Genomic DNA, 17,740 nt, shown 5'->3' with positions numbered 1-17,740 from the left:
AGTTGTAATAGTAGTTAACAGTACACACTATACAACTGTATGGCTCTTGACCATATTGTATTGTTATTCGTGTCGATGTAATTGATGTAGTGAAATGTCTATGTATACCGTATCAAAATATAATGTACTCTGTCTCAACGAGAGAACATCTCGCGGCTTGCCGAACATTGGTTTTTTTGCAGTTAAGCGACACTCCGCAGTGGTGGAACTGTTTTCTACAGCAGAGTGTAATGTAATCGCGTAGGGATGCGCAGAATCGATGTGCTCTTTTTTTAGACGAGTATGAGCCATAACGGCTCTGCCTCTAGTGCCTCTAGAACCTTATTAAAGTGAGGGTATGTATGTAATATTAACCGTGTCATAGTTTATAGACTAGTAAAATAGAAAACAATACAATACATATTAACAATATTTTTAATTTGGTTTAATTTCATTATTTTTACGTGGTATATTCACTACAGATGCTCTAGATTCACAGCAAGGCAAATAACTACTGGAAACTGGAGACACTATTATGACACACATCGTCGCCAACAAGGCAATACATTTTATTTAAAATGTCTGTAAAAATTATCGATAAATATAATAATATTTAAAATATTTATCGGCAAATGGCATGTTCACAAATGTAAACAATAATATTATTATTTGATTTCTAATTACATGTGTTATTGATCTTATACAGACGTATCTGACTTGATTTTTCTAGTTAATACCTATATATTATCTATGATGCTTTAGAGGCAACTGCCAATCACCCCGAGTATTATACATTTTAACATTCTAAATAATTTTATTTTATTGACAATATAGCCCCCCCCCCACTCAACCAAAACAAAAAAAACAAGTGTAATCAGAATTGAAACAAAATAGGTACCTATAATATAAATTATAAACTATTAATAAATTTATATTAATAATATAAATTATTTATTCATACATTTGATATTTACAATACATTATAATATCAACCTGAATTTTTATTTTTTATAAATTAAAAAATCTAAGTTTCTTTTTTTTTGTCATTGCAAATTTATTAATTATTTGCTCAACAGGTATACAAATATGTCTATTTAAATAAGGTAAAGCCTAACCATTTAAACGTTCTTTTCCCATTTTCGATCTAAGCCATGTTCAGGGCCGGCGTTATGGGAAGGCAAAGCGCGGCATTTGTCCAGGGCCTCGCGTATACAACAACCTTGCGCTTTTAATTACACCTATATTCTATAGGCTATAGGTGACTATGGTTATTGGTTAAATAAGTTTTGCCAAGAGCTTCGCAAAATGTAGCGCCGGCCCTGGCCCTGGTCCGAGTACAAAACGAATTAAATTGAAACTTTAATAATAAAATAAAAATAAATTTTATAGTATATAATAATTATTATCATGCTTTCTCGACTCTAGTCTCTAGGGTATTAATTGAATAATTTGAATTGGATTTCTGTGAGTGGATATTATAATATATTGAACGAGGGGCAACCACGGGTATACAAAATAATATAAAATTTAATTTATACTTCTGTGTAGGCAACTTATCATCCACGGCCGATATGAGGATTATCTTATCAATGACCGGGCCCTTCCATTTTTTTATCAATGAAAAATTGTAATCATTGAATTTGTAGTTACAGACGGTGGTAAATGATAATCTCTATTTTTTTTTCACTATTCAGCATTTGCACATTATAAAAATCTGTAACTGTTCTGTCTACTTTTGCGTAGTTCGTAGGTTTACGTCAAACGTGTTAATAGCTACTTTAAATTATGGTAAGTCTTGTTCACCATTTTGTCGGTAGTTAATTTTAATTCAAAATAAGATTACTTATGGTTAAGTCTTCATAAAATTTAAATAAGAGTTTATTATTTTTAAATTATTTTTTAGTCTACGATTATTGCTGCTCGAAAATTTTCCACTTCAGCCGTTTGCAATCACATAATGAAATTGACCCGTCTGCGTGTTGTCGACAATAGCACAATTGGCAAGCAAGCGATGGCTGAAGGTAAACCCCCGCGGTGCATACACATTTATAATAAAAAAGGTATTGGCACAATTGGTGACAAAATACTGGTTGCCATCAAGGGTGAAAAAGTAAAAGCTATAATTGTTGGCTGCGTCAAAGAACAAAAACCCAATATTCCCAGGTTTGATAGCAACAATATAGTATTAATTGATGATAATGGCACACCACTTGGAACTCGAATTAATGTTCCCATTCCAATCGTTCTTAGAACTATATTAAAAGAAAAAACTTTCTCAAAAGGAGCTGATTACACCAAATTACTGGCTATTGCTTCAAATTATGTATAAATATTAGTGATAAGTATATATATATATATATATACATTTAGTTTTATATTTTTTCAATGTTATTTATGTACTGTGAGAATAAAAAAGTACTAGAAATTATATATTTTTTTCAAATATTTTTGGGTGGTTACAGTGTGCGGGTCATATAACATGTGTCTAAGAAATTAAAAGTTGAATACGCATATGCATTATGCATTATTTTAGAGAAAAATTCCTTTTCAATGAGTGTCTGAGGTATGGTGCATCAATATCCTTGATGCCTATGGATTATAGCTAAGATATGCAGTGACTGATGGCAGCCCACATACCATTTTTAACTGGCCGGAGCTACATTTCAAATTACTTTATAAAATCAATATAATCATAATCATTTATATTAATTAATAGGCATAGTTAACATAGTTAATTGTTAATCAGTTTAGTCACATCCGTCGTGTCGTGCTATTAATTTGCTGAATAAATATTAATTGTAAATTTTATTCAATTTTTTGGTTTCTGTTGTCTGGCCCGCTAAATTTTTACTTCAAATAATTGGTACTCTAGTAGCATTGAGTTGCTTATTCCTAGATTACAATATAACAATAAAAATTATAGATGTATTTATTTAATTAGATTTTGACAAGGATAGCCATTTAATCAGGCATCAGTATAGATGTCATATGCTATATCAATAGCTATCAATTATCATGTTTATCATTCAATGTTTTTCTGAATAATATAATAATAATTTAAATTTAAATGTAGAATTTACTATTGAATGCAAACTGTACAGTTATGTATAATATAGCCTAAATTTCTATCATTTTTAAAACATTGACTTGAGAATTGAATAAATGCTATCAGTTTTTATATTTTTATAATAAATAAAACAATGTTAAAGTTATATTATATTAATTATTATAAGACTTAAAAATATTTGATTTTTAGTATTTCTATTATTTCTTTTTTATAATAATAACCTTTAAAGTCACATTTTATAATTTACAAGTTTTATCAATTTTGTTTTATGAAGTTTTCATAGAAGTTAAATAAAGAAATATAATATATTTTATATTTATACGAAAATGAAAATTTTGACTAGTTATAGAAAATAAAAATAAAAGAAATAATATAACAAAACACAATTTATTAAAAAAAATATAAAAATGCTTTTTATATATTATATTATATACAATACATATTAAACATAAAATAATGATTTGGTTTATCTTATTATTTTTAATATATTTTTTATATCACATTGAATTCAATTTCATATTGTTGGTCCAAACCAAGGTAACAATCTGACATCATATAGAAAGTCCAATTTAAATAACCTATGAAAAACAGAAAGTAATACAAAATTCAAAATTATTATACAATGTTGAAGAATATTAGGTTAAAGGTTTTAAAAATAATTTTAATGACTTGCTCAGTGAAAATTCTTAATGATTATTATAACTATTTAACAAAAAAAATTATAAATTATTTACTTGGTTTTGCGGGTGTATTAAATGCTAATCTGCTAGAAGTTGTTCTGTAGCGGTTATTAGTATTACGTTTCAGTGCTATCAGCTCCCATTGCTCAATAGAACCAAGAATCATAAACCAACCAACATCTTTTGGTTTAGAAAATTTTGGTGCATATGCTTTTGATGGTATTACACGGTTGAGGATTTTTATCTCAGCAATTAATGTATATTCTGATCCGGCCAAAATGTCCATTCTTTTACCATTCTCTACCGGTTTCTATAAAAATTAAAAATGTTATTGTTTCAATCAATTTTATTCAATTTAAAAATGTTATGAATTATAAAAAAATTTTCTATTACCTTTTGAACTTCATCACTATCAGACCAATAGCCTTGAATAAACAGATGGACTTCTACTACTGGCATATCTATGATAGTTTTATATGCCTAAAAATTAAAGTTAAGCTTAAAAAGTATTACAAATGGAATATTTTTACTGAATTTTACTTTTTCAATTTCTTCGTGTTCAAGTTGAGTTTTTAGCATAATTTCTTCAAACATTTTATAACTTTTAAGTGCTTTATTGCATAAATGGGGTAAACAAAGCAACGGCAACACTTGTGATGGTATTAAATGTTTTTCTACATTAGGTAAAGTGAGTACAGGTGGGTCAGTGATCCATCGGGCTTGAATAATCATTTGCATCAATTGCACTAATCTTAAACACAACACTAAGTAACCAGCTTCTGCACTGATATCTATCATTGCTTGTAGGATACGTATTGATTGATCTAATACCGACTTGAGATCGGTAATATAATCTGAACACGGCATTTTTAAATGGGAGAAATGTGCTTGAAGCAAAATCAACGTTTTTGTATGAGAACTTTCATACAAACGGCCATCAATATCAAGAGGACATTGTTTGTCTAATTCGCTGAATACAAATTAAGTGTTATAAAAAAATAATTTTTATTTTTTAAATTACTTACGTGTTCATAAGGTCTTCGTTATGTCTAACAGGTAGTAAACTAAACTCCTCGGCATCAACTAAGACTTTTATTAAATCACTCATATCAAGTTCACCCTTAAGCCTCTCTTGAAAAGTTTTAACTGTTTTATGTTGTAAATAGTAATATGAAGCAATATGGCCCAGTGGAGTAGGTCTTACAGTACGTTGATCCTAAATTTAAATGTGATTAAATTTTAAGCTCTACAATAAAAAATAAAAATATATACTTCATCAATTTCCACACAATAACTAGAATATAAAGTTCCAATACATCGTTCTACTAAATCTGAAAGAAATTTGTTAATAGAACTTTCCTCCAAACTATGTAATCCATAATATTCTGGGTTTTTCATAAGTCTTTGTATAAGATATGTCCAAGTCAAATATTCAATGGCATCTTGTTTAGTCTTAATAGTTCCAGCTACAATTTCAGCATTGAAATGGTCAGGTAATACATCTACTAAAGATGATTCAACAGGAAAAGGTTCATACAGAAATTTTTTATAAAAAGTTTTTTTTATGTCATGAACCTGAAAAAAATAAATAGATTTATAATATATAAAACTAACAAGTTAGTTTAATTTTTCATTCTTTATTTCTACCATGATTAGAGCTATTCCCATATTATCATATTGGGGCCTTCCTGCTCTTCCCATCATTTGTAACACATCTGTAATTGGCATGTCAACATATCTTTTGAGTTTGCCATCATAAAATTCAGTACCTTTCACTATAACAAAGTGTGCAGGAAAATTAACGCCCCATGCTAAAGTTGAAGTAGCAATTAAAACCTTAAAATAAACAAAATAATTTTTTTGATATTTTTTTAAATACAGCATGTTGGTATCTTACTTGAATATGTTGGTTAACAAATAGTTCTTCAACAATTTTACGGTCTTTATCTTGTAATCCAGCATGATGTAAGCCTAAACCAAAAGCTAGACAAAGCTTCAAATTTGGATCTCTTATATTTTCAATTATTAGATCCATTTCCTATAAGATAATAATTTGAATTAAATTTTTAATCATAAAAAATTATTGAATGTGCAATATTTTTCTTACGTAATCACTTTTGCGAACCCACTGCTTAGGGTTATCTTCAACACCTAAATATGCAATCAGATCCAATGCAGTTAGTCGAGTTTGTCTCCTTGATGATACAAAAATCATAACTGGTTGTGTTGGAGAGTGTTGCCTTATAGCTTGATAAATTGGTTTGTTCATGGTGGCCATTCTTGGACAATAATTTCTTCCAGCATAGCCACTGATGTGTACTTCTAGAGGAACTGGCCTTACAGATGGACGGAAATTATAAAGACCCATTTCCCCAATATGTAACCAAGCTGCAAGATCAGCTGCCGTTGACAGAGCAGTTGTCAAAGCTACAAGGCGAGTATGTTGTCCAGTATGCTTTGATATAAAATTTATCCTAGAGATTATTATCTCTAACACTGGACCACGATCTTCACCCAAAAGATGGACTTCATCAAGTACTACCAAAGCCACTTGGCGGACATAGTTACGGGTTTGCCAACTACGAGAAACACCATCCCATTTTTCTGGAGTAGTGACAATTACTGATGAATTTGAAATAGCTTTTATGTCGGGTGTGACGTCACCTTAAAAAAATAATTAACTGAAATTAATTCAAAGAATGAAGTAAAATCTTAGAATTTTTCATTAAAAAAAAAAAAAAAACAATAACTGGGATAATGAGTGTTTAGTATTAAAATAATTGTTCTTATATTATATAACAAATAATACCTGTTAATTCTACAACTGATTTTTTTAATTTCTCTTCTAATCTTATTTTCCAATCATTCATACGTTCTCTCACAAGTGCCTTTAATGGAGCTATATATACTACCTAAAAACATATATGATATTATTCAACATAAGCAAATTATAATTTAAATTATTTAATAATTTATTACTTTAGCCTCTGGCTGTTCATTGAATACTCTGAACATAGCAATTTCAGCAGCTATTGTTTTACCAGATCCAGTAGGCGCACCCAAGAGTACATTATTATCAGTATGATATAAACAGTGAAATATTTGTGTTTGTATTGGATTAAAGTGTGTAAAATTATATAAAGATTGATAACTCTGATTTTTAAGCGCAGATAGTGGTAATGGCTGAAGCTCCAATAAATCTACAACACAATTTTTTTTTGGTAAAAAAAATTATTAAAACATTGTTAATTTATATACCTGTCACTGAGGCATGGCTATGTGGAATTATAAGATGCTGAAATGTTAATGGTGTAGTGAAAGTTGTACCTAACCATCGGTCTGAAGTACAATGTAGTATATATTGTGATGGTAATGGTTCAACTAAAGGTATGGTAAATATCAACTTTTGTGTTTCTTTTCTAACAACCTTAAAAATATTAACATTATCTTAAGAAAATTCACAAAAAATTAATGTAAATATGTTTTTCTATTACCTGATTTTTTGTAATAAGAAACTGTTCCCAATGGTATATCATATCTGTTTCCGGATCTTCAATCCATATCCAAAACGCAACTGATGTCTTACCATGAAACCTATCATTCCATCTAAATTACAAAATAATACAATTTATAAACAAAGGTAATAAAAATACAAATTGTATGAAGCTATGTCTTGTTACATACTCAAATTCAGGGAATAGTTCTAAATTTATTCTTAAAATAGTTCTAGTAATAGGTTGAATACTTTCAACAGCCTCAATATATGGAAGTTGCATGGCACACTTTTTAACAGCAGCACCTACATTTTGATTTCTAAGTAGAATCCCTAATTCTTTAGCATCCATTTCTCGAATACGACTAAATGATAATTTTCTTTGTTCAATTTTATCTATAATTTCCCAAGGAAGAACATCAGAAAATTGCCGTAATTCAGATTCAAAATCCCATTGTGTCATTTCAAACATTTGACAAATTTCCAATAATTTAGCGGACATCATAGCATTATTACGTCGTAAAACCATGTCAAATAATGCCCGTGCAATTCTTGTCGCATTCTATTAAAACAAATTATTTATATATCTTAATTAAAAAATATAGTGTTAATATACTCTTTAAATTTACCTGTGAGATATAAACCAGGTCAGATATTAAAGAAAAAGATTTAGCTCTACCACGTGCAAGATATGTTTGTAAAAGTATATTAACTTTACCATTCACGTTTACAGCTGAACTTTGGCACTCAACGTGACAAAATTTACGAGATAATGTTTCTAACTCAATAACTTCATCATCACGAACCTTCGAAATATAATTTAAAATAATATTAACATTAATTATATTTATTAAGATTTACTATACTCTGTCTAGCAAGAGAATGCACTAAATTCTGCATATCCCCTGCCTTAATAAAACTGGTCTTGAGCGGGGATGTGCAGAAAAATCAATTTGTATTAGAGCTGCGGTGTGTTCTCATGTTGGACAGAGTACATATATTTATTATAATAAACCTTTAACTGATCAAATTCTTTTGCACTAGAAATCATTGATAATATTTCTGACATATTCATAAAAGGCTTTATACTTTGATTAAATATTTCAACGCTGTCATAGCTAATATAAAAATGACTTGCTGTACGACCCATGTCTGTAAAATAAAATAATTATAATTTAGATATAAAAATAGTTATTAAATAATTGAAGTTAATAATGAACCTGTTGATGAAAGATCGCCTGTTCTTTCGTTGTAACGTAACATTTGAGCTCTATCTAAAGCCATTGCTGCATTTATAATAAATTCTTTTCTTTTATTGACTAACATTGGATCCATCTGTTAAAATAATAAAATACATAAGTAAAAATTACTTATAAAATATAAATAACAATTGGACTGTTAATTTACTTCAACTTCCTCAAGCGATATGCCATAGACGTGAGGATTTATACGCATTCTGACAAATAAATAAGTATAACTAAGCCACGTAACAGCTTCCTCAACATTTGATATTGTACCTAATACAACCTAAAAATTAAAAAAATACTATTAGGACCAGTACTATGACAAGATTTTAAATTATTTGAAAATAGCTTAAACTTGTTGTATAGTAATGCCTACCTCAGCATTCAAATTATTGACAAGATGTTGTACAAAACAACTTTCAATTGGTATTTGATTGGTAAGCAACGATAAATATTTGTAAAGTTTGGTATGTGGTGTAATAATCATTCCATGTCCAGAAGTATCAAATTGAGGTCTTCCAGCACGACCAAAAATTTGTAAAACATCAAGCATACCCAGATCAATAAATGTTCCATGTTTTGAATCATATATTTCTGTTCCCTATGAATAGTTTTATTTATTTATTTAAAACATAACAGTGTTTAGAAACAATTATAATATTTTATTTTTAACACTAAGATCAATTAAAATCCTACAAAGGCATATTGGTTTATCTAAAAAGTAAAGTAATAAAATATCTTATAGGTTTATTATATATTATATTATTTACCTTAATTATAACTGCATGAGCTGGAAGATTAACTCCCCATGCTAGTGTTGCTGTGCATACTAATACTTTAATAGCACCTTCAGCAAAGTACTTTTCTACTAGGTTTCTGTAATATATACATAAAATATAATTTTATTATGATTAGTCTAGATTTCTATGTCCTTAAAAACATTAAGATTTAATGCAATTATGCACCAAAATATTTCAAAATATTCCAAATACTTGCCACTAATTACTAGTATGTACCATCTAATAACTGTTTAATTAAATAATCTATTAGAATATTAAAACAATAATAATAGATGGTCCATTTTCAAAACATTTTATATCTTAAAAAAATTGAATTGTATAATAATAAATTATATAATGAAAAAATGTAATAATCTTATTAAAGCTAATAACCCTTGGAGTTAATGCTTAACCCAGTGTTTCTCAATTTTTGTATTATGGCGACAAACTATTAAAATTGTTCATACTTTGTGACATACAATAAAAAAAATAATAAGAATAATACCTATTAATTTTTGTAAATACAGGGTGATTCTTTTATCATAAAACACTTATTATTTCAAAAAGTATTCATGTATTTAAAAACATTTTTTACATAGTTTCATGTTGTTAAAAAAACAATGTTCTTATTAAAAAAATTATATTTTTAAATATTTTTTATTCTTGTATTTTTTTTAATTTTTTTTGCTTTTTTGAATGACAACAGTTTTAATTATATATTTCAAAGCAGAATAATTTTCTGAGTATTTTGATACAAAAAAATTGAAATACGAAATTAAAACTCTATGTTGTCATTTAAAAACTTAAAAAATATATAAGGATAAAAAATATAATTTTTTAATAAAAACATTTTTAACAACTTGAAACTATATGAAAAATATTTTCAAAAACATGAATACTTTTTGAAATAATGAGTGTTTTATGATAAAAGAATCACTCTGTATAATGTCAACAAGGTTCATACATTTAATATTAGTACTTCCGCGACGTTTGGACTTACCCGGCGACATACCGGTTGAGAAATACTGGCTTAACCAATAAAGAACAAATAATAATAATCGTAGAAAAATAAGTAAATGGTTTTTTTTACTAAAATAAAAAATTATTATCACAGTATTCATAATAGATAAAATAAGCTGTTTAATCTACCCTCAGAGTTGTAGATTTATAACCATTTTTCTAAATTTCAATAAAATTACAAACACTTAAAAGATATACATGTAAAATTATAAATTATTCACCTGTCAGATCTTAAAAGACCAGCATGATGGACAGAAAATCCACTGTTTAATAATTCACTTAATTCTTTTGAATGACAACGCTCAAAAGCCTTTTTTGCTATACCTATTCTATTAGAATCTTGGGGTAGGAATGCAGTCTGGTGATTTTTTTGGGTTGAAAGTTCTCTAAAAACATTAGCTGTTTTTATTGTAGCATTGCGAGCATGAACAAACACCATAACCTTAAAACACAATAAACAAAAATTAAACTACTATTTTATTAATTAATATTACCAAATTAGCTTACCTGATGGCCTTTTTGTACCATTTCATATACTTTATCATAACAAACTGTATCCATTTCCTGTACCATTTTTACAGTTTTGTTACCACGAACACCAATAAATGTTTGAACTAATGGCACTGGTCTAAATCGTCCATCAAAATAAAATAGTCCTTTATAAAGATTGACTCTTAAGAAACGAGCTATGTCTTTATAATTTGGTAATGTAGCCGATAAACCAACAATTCTAATCATGCTTTGAGAAGACTCTACTTGTCTTAAGGTACGTGCTACAAGAGCTTCAAGGACTGGACCACGATCACCATGCAATAAATGAACCTCATCTATAATTAATAGTTTAACTAAACTCGTTAACGCAATATCCCCTAAAATACAAACATGTTAGTATTTATGATAAAATATAAATATAAAATAAAAATGCCTAACCAGTTCCTTTACGAGTAGCTACATCCCACTTTTCGGGAGTTGTAACTAATATTTGAGTGTTTAGCATTTCTGTTTTAGTAAGTGACATGTCTCCGGTAAATTCACGAACAGAAATTCCTAGGCTAGAAAGGCGTTTAGAAAAATTTGCTGTCATTTCAGCAGCAAGAGCTTTCATTGGAGCTACATATACAATCTGAAACACAATTTGAAAAAGTGAGAAAAGAAGTTATGCTACAGGTAAAAGTGTATACCTTAAATTCATTTTTATTTATTTCATTATTTTTAATGTGTTGTTTAATTTGATGGATTATAGTCAACAAAGCAACATTGGTTTTTCCAGCTCCAGTTGGAGCACATACTAGTAAATTTTCATTTGTATTATATGCTGCATCAAAAACTACTGATTGTATTCTATTGAGATTAGTAATTCCATGAAATGCTTTCTGCCCAACCTTTAAACACAAAAATAAATATAAGTTATAATGTTATATGTTTAGCATACAATCAAATAACTTCATCAAGAGTTTTAATGGAAATTAATTCTTTTCCAACAGTCAATTCTTGTGTCATTTTTGTAACTGGAATATAAACTTCTTCATATGTTTTATGGTCTGTTCTTTTGGCTCCTGCAGGGACAACACATGATTCTCCAGATATGAAGCCTATTTGATAAATATCATATTATATAGAAACAAAAAATTAGAAATAAGTTTATAAAAAATACTTACAACTTGATACTTTTGATTCAAAATTCATATCATATACATGTGGGTACTTCTGAACTGAAGGTGCTTTTCTACTTTTCGGATCAATAAATGTAGGAACATTTGCTGCACTTGTTCTTAAATGCAATAATTAAAATTGTACGTGTTTATTTCATGGTTACAACAGGCTAAGTTGCTAAGTCAAGTTATTTTACTTACGTTTTAGAAACCAATTTTATAATTTCATCATCTGAATCTGAATCATGATGGCGATTAATTTTTTGACAAGCCTTTTCTTCTTTTCTTAATTCTTTTCTAAGTAACTTATCTTCTTCAGTTTCAATAGTAATCATTTCCATATGTCTAGGTCTTTTTTCCATTTCTACTTAAAATAATTAAAATAATTAATAATTGATAATATAAAAATAAGCTATAATTTTATTTTCATACTTAAATTTGTAGAAAGCAAATTTCTTTTTTCATTTGCCATGACACACTGTTTCAAAATATCTTTTCTGTATTTCAAAAGTGTTTCAATGAGAGTAAGTCTAGTAAAACCGAGCAGATTAAACAACTATAAAATATTGAAACAAAGTTAGTTTAAAATATATAATTAATAGATTTTTTAAAAAACTATTAGTATACTATATAAATTTAAATTTATAAAATCCTTATGTAATTAAGTAAATTATATAAGTAATAGAATATTAACAGTATGAATATTGATGTAATGAAATTTTCAATATGCAATCATAATTCATAAATAAACATAATAAATTAGGATATTGTAGCATTTATTTTTATTAAAACATTCAGAACTTTGAACAAAGTCTAGTTAAGTCTGATACTACATATTTTATTTTAATCATAATCTGCAAAATAAAATTTAGTTTTTGATGTACCAATTTTTTTTATTTCTATTTACATAAATGTTTTAGATTTTTTTTAGTAATATTTATATTATGTAAATCATTTATACCGAAGTATATTAAGTTCTTGAAGTTTAAAAATAGAATAAGTTAAGTAAAGTACATAAGTCTAAATGACCTATCATTTGAGATTATACTACTTAAATGTGACTTTCAAATCTTTTTCTATAACAATAGTATTATTTTAAGATTATAAACATTATAACACAAATATGAAATATTAATTTAAAAAAAATGTATAAGTTAATTAATTAATTAATTTTTTTTTTTAAATTTAAAACTTAATAAATTATGTCTATGGAATGAAACTACCTACATAGTCATTGCTTATTTGCTTATTTTAAAATTAAAACAATGAATGATGATATGATTGATCATAGATTATAATATATAATATTATAAATTTAATGTTTTGAACACAACATAAAATTTTCCCACCAAAATACCAATAAAATATGGAATCTAGGAAAAAAAGCCCCTAAAATTAACAAAAAAAAAAAAAAACCCCGAACCAACTAAATACATTATTCGTTATTTTATAATGATTTACATAATTAAATATAATCATTACATATATCTATTATCTATTACAATCTACATAATTTAAAAAATGTTTGAGGGTAAAAATATAAAATGATTGTAATTTGTCACTAATTAAAAAAATGTTAAATGAATTATTTAAGTTATATACAAATAACCATTAATTTATTTTTTTTTAAATTATTTTAAATTTTTACCCTTCAATAATTTTTAGAAAATAATATAGAAATATTTTATTCCAACAGTGAGTTGTCTACACTGATTTTTATCAATTTTAACACCATAAACTACAATTAGATATTAGTGCTTAATGATTATTTAATAATTTTTTGTTTTGATGATTTAAGATCGTGAATTGTAACTAATAAAGTTAATTATTTAGTAAATACTTTTGTATAGAGTGAAATTGCTAGAAAAATGAATATAAATATGAAGAAATTGACATTTAATATTACATCTGAGATGTCTTTGCCTAGTATAAAACAATTTGCTAGCATTGAAACAGGCATGTTACAAAAGGACTTTTTCTTGATGTTTAAAGGAAAAGTTTTAAATGAAAATACAGTTCAAAATGGTATTGTATATATTGTACCTCGGGTACTGGGAGGCAAGGGAGGATTTGGTTCAATGCTACGAGCAATTGGTGCACAAATTGAAAAAACAACAAACCGCGAAGCTTGTCGAGATCTAAGTGGACGTAGGTTACGTGATATCAATGAAGAAAAACGAGTGAAAGATTTTTTAGCCAAAGGAGGTCCTAGTACAGATGATCCCGAAGAGCGTAAAAAACGCAAATTACAACGCCTTTGTCAAGCACCCAAAACAGAATTTAAAGATGAACATTATGAAAAGCAAATGTCTGAAATGACAGAATCCGTATCAGATGCAATAGAGTGTGGTTTTAAAGCAGGCACATCAGAAATTCCAACTAAGAAAAAAGTTAAATCCAAGGTATATTTTGATTCCGATTTGGATACAGATAGCAGTTGTGATGAATTAGATGAAGAAAATGTATCTACTGAGTCGACCGAAAAAGAACAATCAGATAAGGAACTAAAAGAAACAGAAAATGTTAATAAACGTAAAAGTTTAGATTTAGAAAATACTGATACTATTACAAAAAAAAAAATGAAAGTTTAACAATTTTTAAATAAAAATATATTATTAAATTAATACATAATTTTTAATTTTAATTAACATTAAAAACTGTTAATTTTTGTTAAGGCATATAAACAATGATTTTCAAAAAATACCTAAATTTAACTTTTGAATTTATGATATTTTCAATGATTATCATATCAATGTAAATTTAAATAATATATAGGTTAGTTAATGGTTTAATCCTAATAATACTAGGAGCATGTAAGGTTAATAGTTTAAGATAAATTTAGTTAAATTATGTCTAATAATATTTATGTTTAAAATAAACTTTTTTTTCGATTTTTAACTAAGGGTTAATTTGTCATCATCCTATTTTTTGGTATATGCTTAATTCAATTTGAAAAACATACATTTTTAGTTATACAGCGGTTAAAATTACTAGCTGTGTAGTATACTCCTGCACACAAATTGGCCGCCAAGTATGTTTCTTAATATGAACAAAGTATAGGAGTGTTCAAAAAGTTTCAATAAGCATCTTAAATGATAAGAGATTATATATCAATTATGGGGATTACATTCAATTTTAAAATTTCAAGATAAATATAAAAAAAAAAATTAAATGGGATTTTAACCAAACATTGTGATATCATTCATATTTTCAAATTTTAAATTTGTCAATATAAGATCTAGGCTTGAATTAAGATTAACTATTAAGGTATAAGAAGTATTGACTACAGCTTATAAAACCATAACTGACCACTGATTTAGGGACACCATTTACTATATTTTAATATATATCATACATAAACTATGTAAAAGTTAAAAATAGTGTTCTTTATATCATATTCCTAAATTATTAAAAGGCTATTGGCACTAAAAGTCTTAATTCTGAACATGCTTAAAATAAAACAAAAATTAAGCCAACTATTATAATGTACAAGTTTAGTTAAATATTTTTATTTCACAATCATAGTTTTTATAGGTAGAATTATTAAAATTTGAAATTAAATGTTTTTAAATCATATTTAAAAGATTTATTTAATTTTATGTTTATAATAATACAAAAATCATAAAAATGCTTACTTCGTCTTGAAGTTCAGTATCTGATTTTTTAGTTGAAAGTAGATCTATGATACTAGTATAATAATCTTCATCTGAAACACCTAAATCTATTGATGAGGTTTTAGTAATCTGTTTCAATAGCCAAGTTTTACCAAACTAAAAAAAAATTAAAATAATGGGAAGTTGGAATTAATAGTTTATAATAGTTGTTGTAAGATAAAAAAAAAATCAATTTACATTTGGAAAACTATGATTTATTTTTTCTTCTTCATTATAAGCCATAGAAAATAACGTAGATGTCTTTGAATCATAGTTTGGAGTAGGTAACTTAGCAAAATTTGGAGGTACCCATTTGGAGTTTGGTTTATAATGTATTTTATTATCATTGACTAAAGAATTCTGATCTTTGTTTTGATTTTCTTCATTATTCCCTTTATGGTCATCAAGCTTCTCCCAAAGTGTTTTTAATTTCTTCAAACTGTTTTCATTCATTAACTGTTCTACTTCTTTAACCAACTGAAATTCAAATAAAATTATATTCTCATATAAGAGGCTAATTAATAAAGTAAGAATTACTTTGTATATTTGATCTGCATTATTATTTGATACTTTTCCAAACATACTTTTAAGCTCTAAAATATGTTTCATTAATAGTCCAGAAACACCAATAAATAATTTGAAAAAAAATAACACTGATGAACTCAGTATTTCTGGTTGTTCATCTTTGGCTAGAAAATTAATTACATTTAAGAAGTAAAAAAATGTGATATTGTTAAAAAAAAATTGTGAATATGTGACAAAAAGCATAATATTTAAAAAAAAATTTAATTTTTCAAATTAAGTATAATAGTTAAATACAGGCATAACATTAATAATAATTATATTACTTAATACTTACAAAGATCTTGTGCTATTCCATACAAAATATTCAAATTCTTCATAATAATATCATTTTTAGTTTCATTAATAACATTGCAAAGTTCATTAAAAGTAAGGAATCTAAAAATTAAATATAATGAATAGTCACAATCAAATAAAATTATGACCTTAATTAAAATTAAAACTATAGAAAGTCATAAAACTAATCTATTAAAAATGTTGACAGGATAAACAGACTAGGTATTGGGCGTTTTAATTTTTTCATCTTTAATTAAAGTTATAGTACACTAAAGTAATCACAATTAAAATGTAAAATAGTATTCTGAGCAGTTTCAAAAATTTATTATTTTTAGCATTTTTTCAAAACTGTATAGTTTAAAGTTATGTTTCCTTGTGTTTAAAGAAGAATAGACAAACTATGTTTTTATAAATCTATAAGATCCAATTTATAATTGTTAAATGGTGTCATTTATATGTTATAATATATTAATTTTTATCATAATTATATTAACATACATAATTTAAAAATAAAAATTACTACAATGTATTTAAAACTTAATTTTTATTAAATAGTAATTAAGTAAAAACCTAATATATTTTCCAAATGTAATATAAATAAAAATAATTACTTTTGAAATATTTTTTCTTCTTCCTCTTTTTGTTTTTTAATAACGTTAAAGTTATGATTCCAAATATTAATTGGTTCCATATATTCTGTAATATCGCTGTTTAAATATACACGAATAGATCTTGAATATCTAGGCAACTGACCAATGTTAACGTGCTTATGCACACCAGCTTTTACTTTTGCCATAATTAAGTAAGTAAATATCAGACAACCTATTAAAAAATCAAATTAATACTTCAATGTAAAAATAGTTAAAAATGTATATACTGAGAACTGTATTTTTAAAAAGGATCCATTAATTTGTCATACTTGATTAAGAAGGTTGAAAATTTCAACAACACAATATGTTATACTAATCAATGACTACATATATACACGCTTGAAAAATAAAACAATTAATAATTTCAAATGTTATAACACACTCTATTTTTTGAATGAAAGCGAACACTCAACAGACTACAATATTATTTTATAGTCGCCGACATTCTCATTTCTCATCAGTGCCGTGGCTCATGAGTACCATTGCCATAACAGATTTAAAATAATTCTTATCACTAGTTCAACCATTAAAAGATAAGGTGCTGTAAGGATCACCGATTATCTCCATAGACCATAGACTTTATACTATGAGGTATAAGGTATATATATAAAACAATCTGTGATTACGATTAAAGATAATATCTTAAATTAATTAATTAAATCTTA

At 26.5% G+C, this 17,740-nt stretch overlaps 3 protein-coding genes across 3 annotated transcripts; 2 read left to right on the top strand and 1 right to left on the bottom strand.

Moving 5' to 3' along the window:
- Positions 1 to 1,629: 1,629 nt before the first annotated feature.
- LOC113548846 (39S ribosomal protein L14, mitochondrial) lies at positions 1,630 to 2,787 on the top strand. Its single transcript, XM_026949933.1, has 2 exons — positions 1,630 to 1,767; positions 1,883 to 2,787. The coding sequence occupies exons 1-2, from the start codon at positions 1,765 to 1,767 to the stop codon at positions 2,306 to 2,308; spliced, it is 429 nt and encodes a 142-aa protein (XP_026805734.1). The 5' UTR covers positions 1,630 to 1,764; the 3' UTR covers positions 2,309 to 2,787.
- Positions 2,788 to 3,505: 718 nt separating this feature from the next.
- Positions 3,506 to 17,548, bottom strand: LOC113549939 (activating signal cointegrator 1 complex subunit 3). Its single transcript, XM_026951473.1, has 34 exons — positions 17,345 to 17,548; positions 17,037 to 17,247; positions 16,427 to 16,527; positions 16,105 to 16,256; positions 15,766 to 16,044; positions 15,550 to 15,684; positions 12,347 to 12,470; positions 12,116 to 12,278; positions 11,921 to 12,033; positions 11,706 to 11,854; positions 11,444 to 11,644; positions 11,193 to 11,385; positions 10,770 to 11,131; positions 10,484 to 10,704; positions 9,234 to 9,339; positions 8,840 to 9,064; positions 8,627 to 8,746; positions 8,440 to 8,554; positions 8,235 to 8,371; positions 7,849 to 8,025; positions 7,411 to 7,781; positions 7,221 to 7,332; positions 6,985 to 7,153; positions 6,706 to 6,926; positions 6,536 to 6,638; positions 5,834 to 6,390; positions 5,624 to 5,764; positions 5,374 to 5,562; positions 4,999 to 5,301; positions 4,752 to 4,942; positions 4,267 to 4,696; positions 4,120 to 4,206; positions 3,781 to 4,036; positions 3,506 to 3,624 (listed from the first exon to the last, which is right to left on the bottom strand). The coding sequence occupies exons 2-34, from the start codon at positions 17,219 to 17,221 to the stop codon at positions 3,539 to 3,541; spliced, it is 6,474 nt and encodes a 2,157-aa protein (XP_026807274.1). The 5' UTR covers positions 17,222 to 17,247; positions 17,345 to 17,548; the 3' UTR covers positions 3,506 to 3,538.
- On the top strand, positions 13,688 to 14,540 carry LOC113549941 (replication stress response regulator SDE2). The gene has a single exon (XM_026951476.1). The coding sequence runs from the start codon at positions 13,783 to 13,785 to the stop codon at positions 14,503 to 14,505; it is 723 nt and encodes a 240-aa protein (XP_026807277.1). The 5' UTR covers positions 13,688 to 13,782; the 3' UTR covers positions 14,506 to 14,540.
- Positions 17,549 to 17,740: the final 192 nt, after the last annotated feature.

The sequence above is a fragment of the Rhopalosiphum maidis genome, chromosome 1 (genome assembly GCF_003676215.2).
Source record: "Rhopalosiphum maidis isolate BTI-1 chromosome 1, ASM367621v3, whole genome shotgun sequence".
NCBI classification, from domain to species: domain Eukaryota; kingdom Metazoa; phylum Arthropoda; class Insecta; order Hemiptera; family Aphididae; genus Rhopalosiphum; species Rhopalosiphum maidis.
Note: the sequence above shows the minus strand (reverse complement) of the source record. Positions and strands in the feature narration are given on the sequence as shown.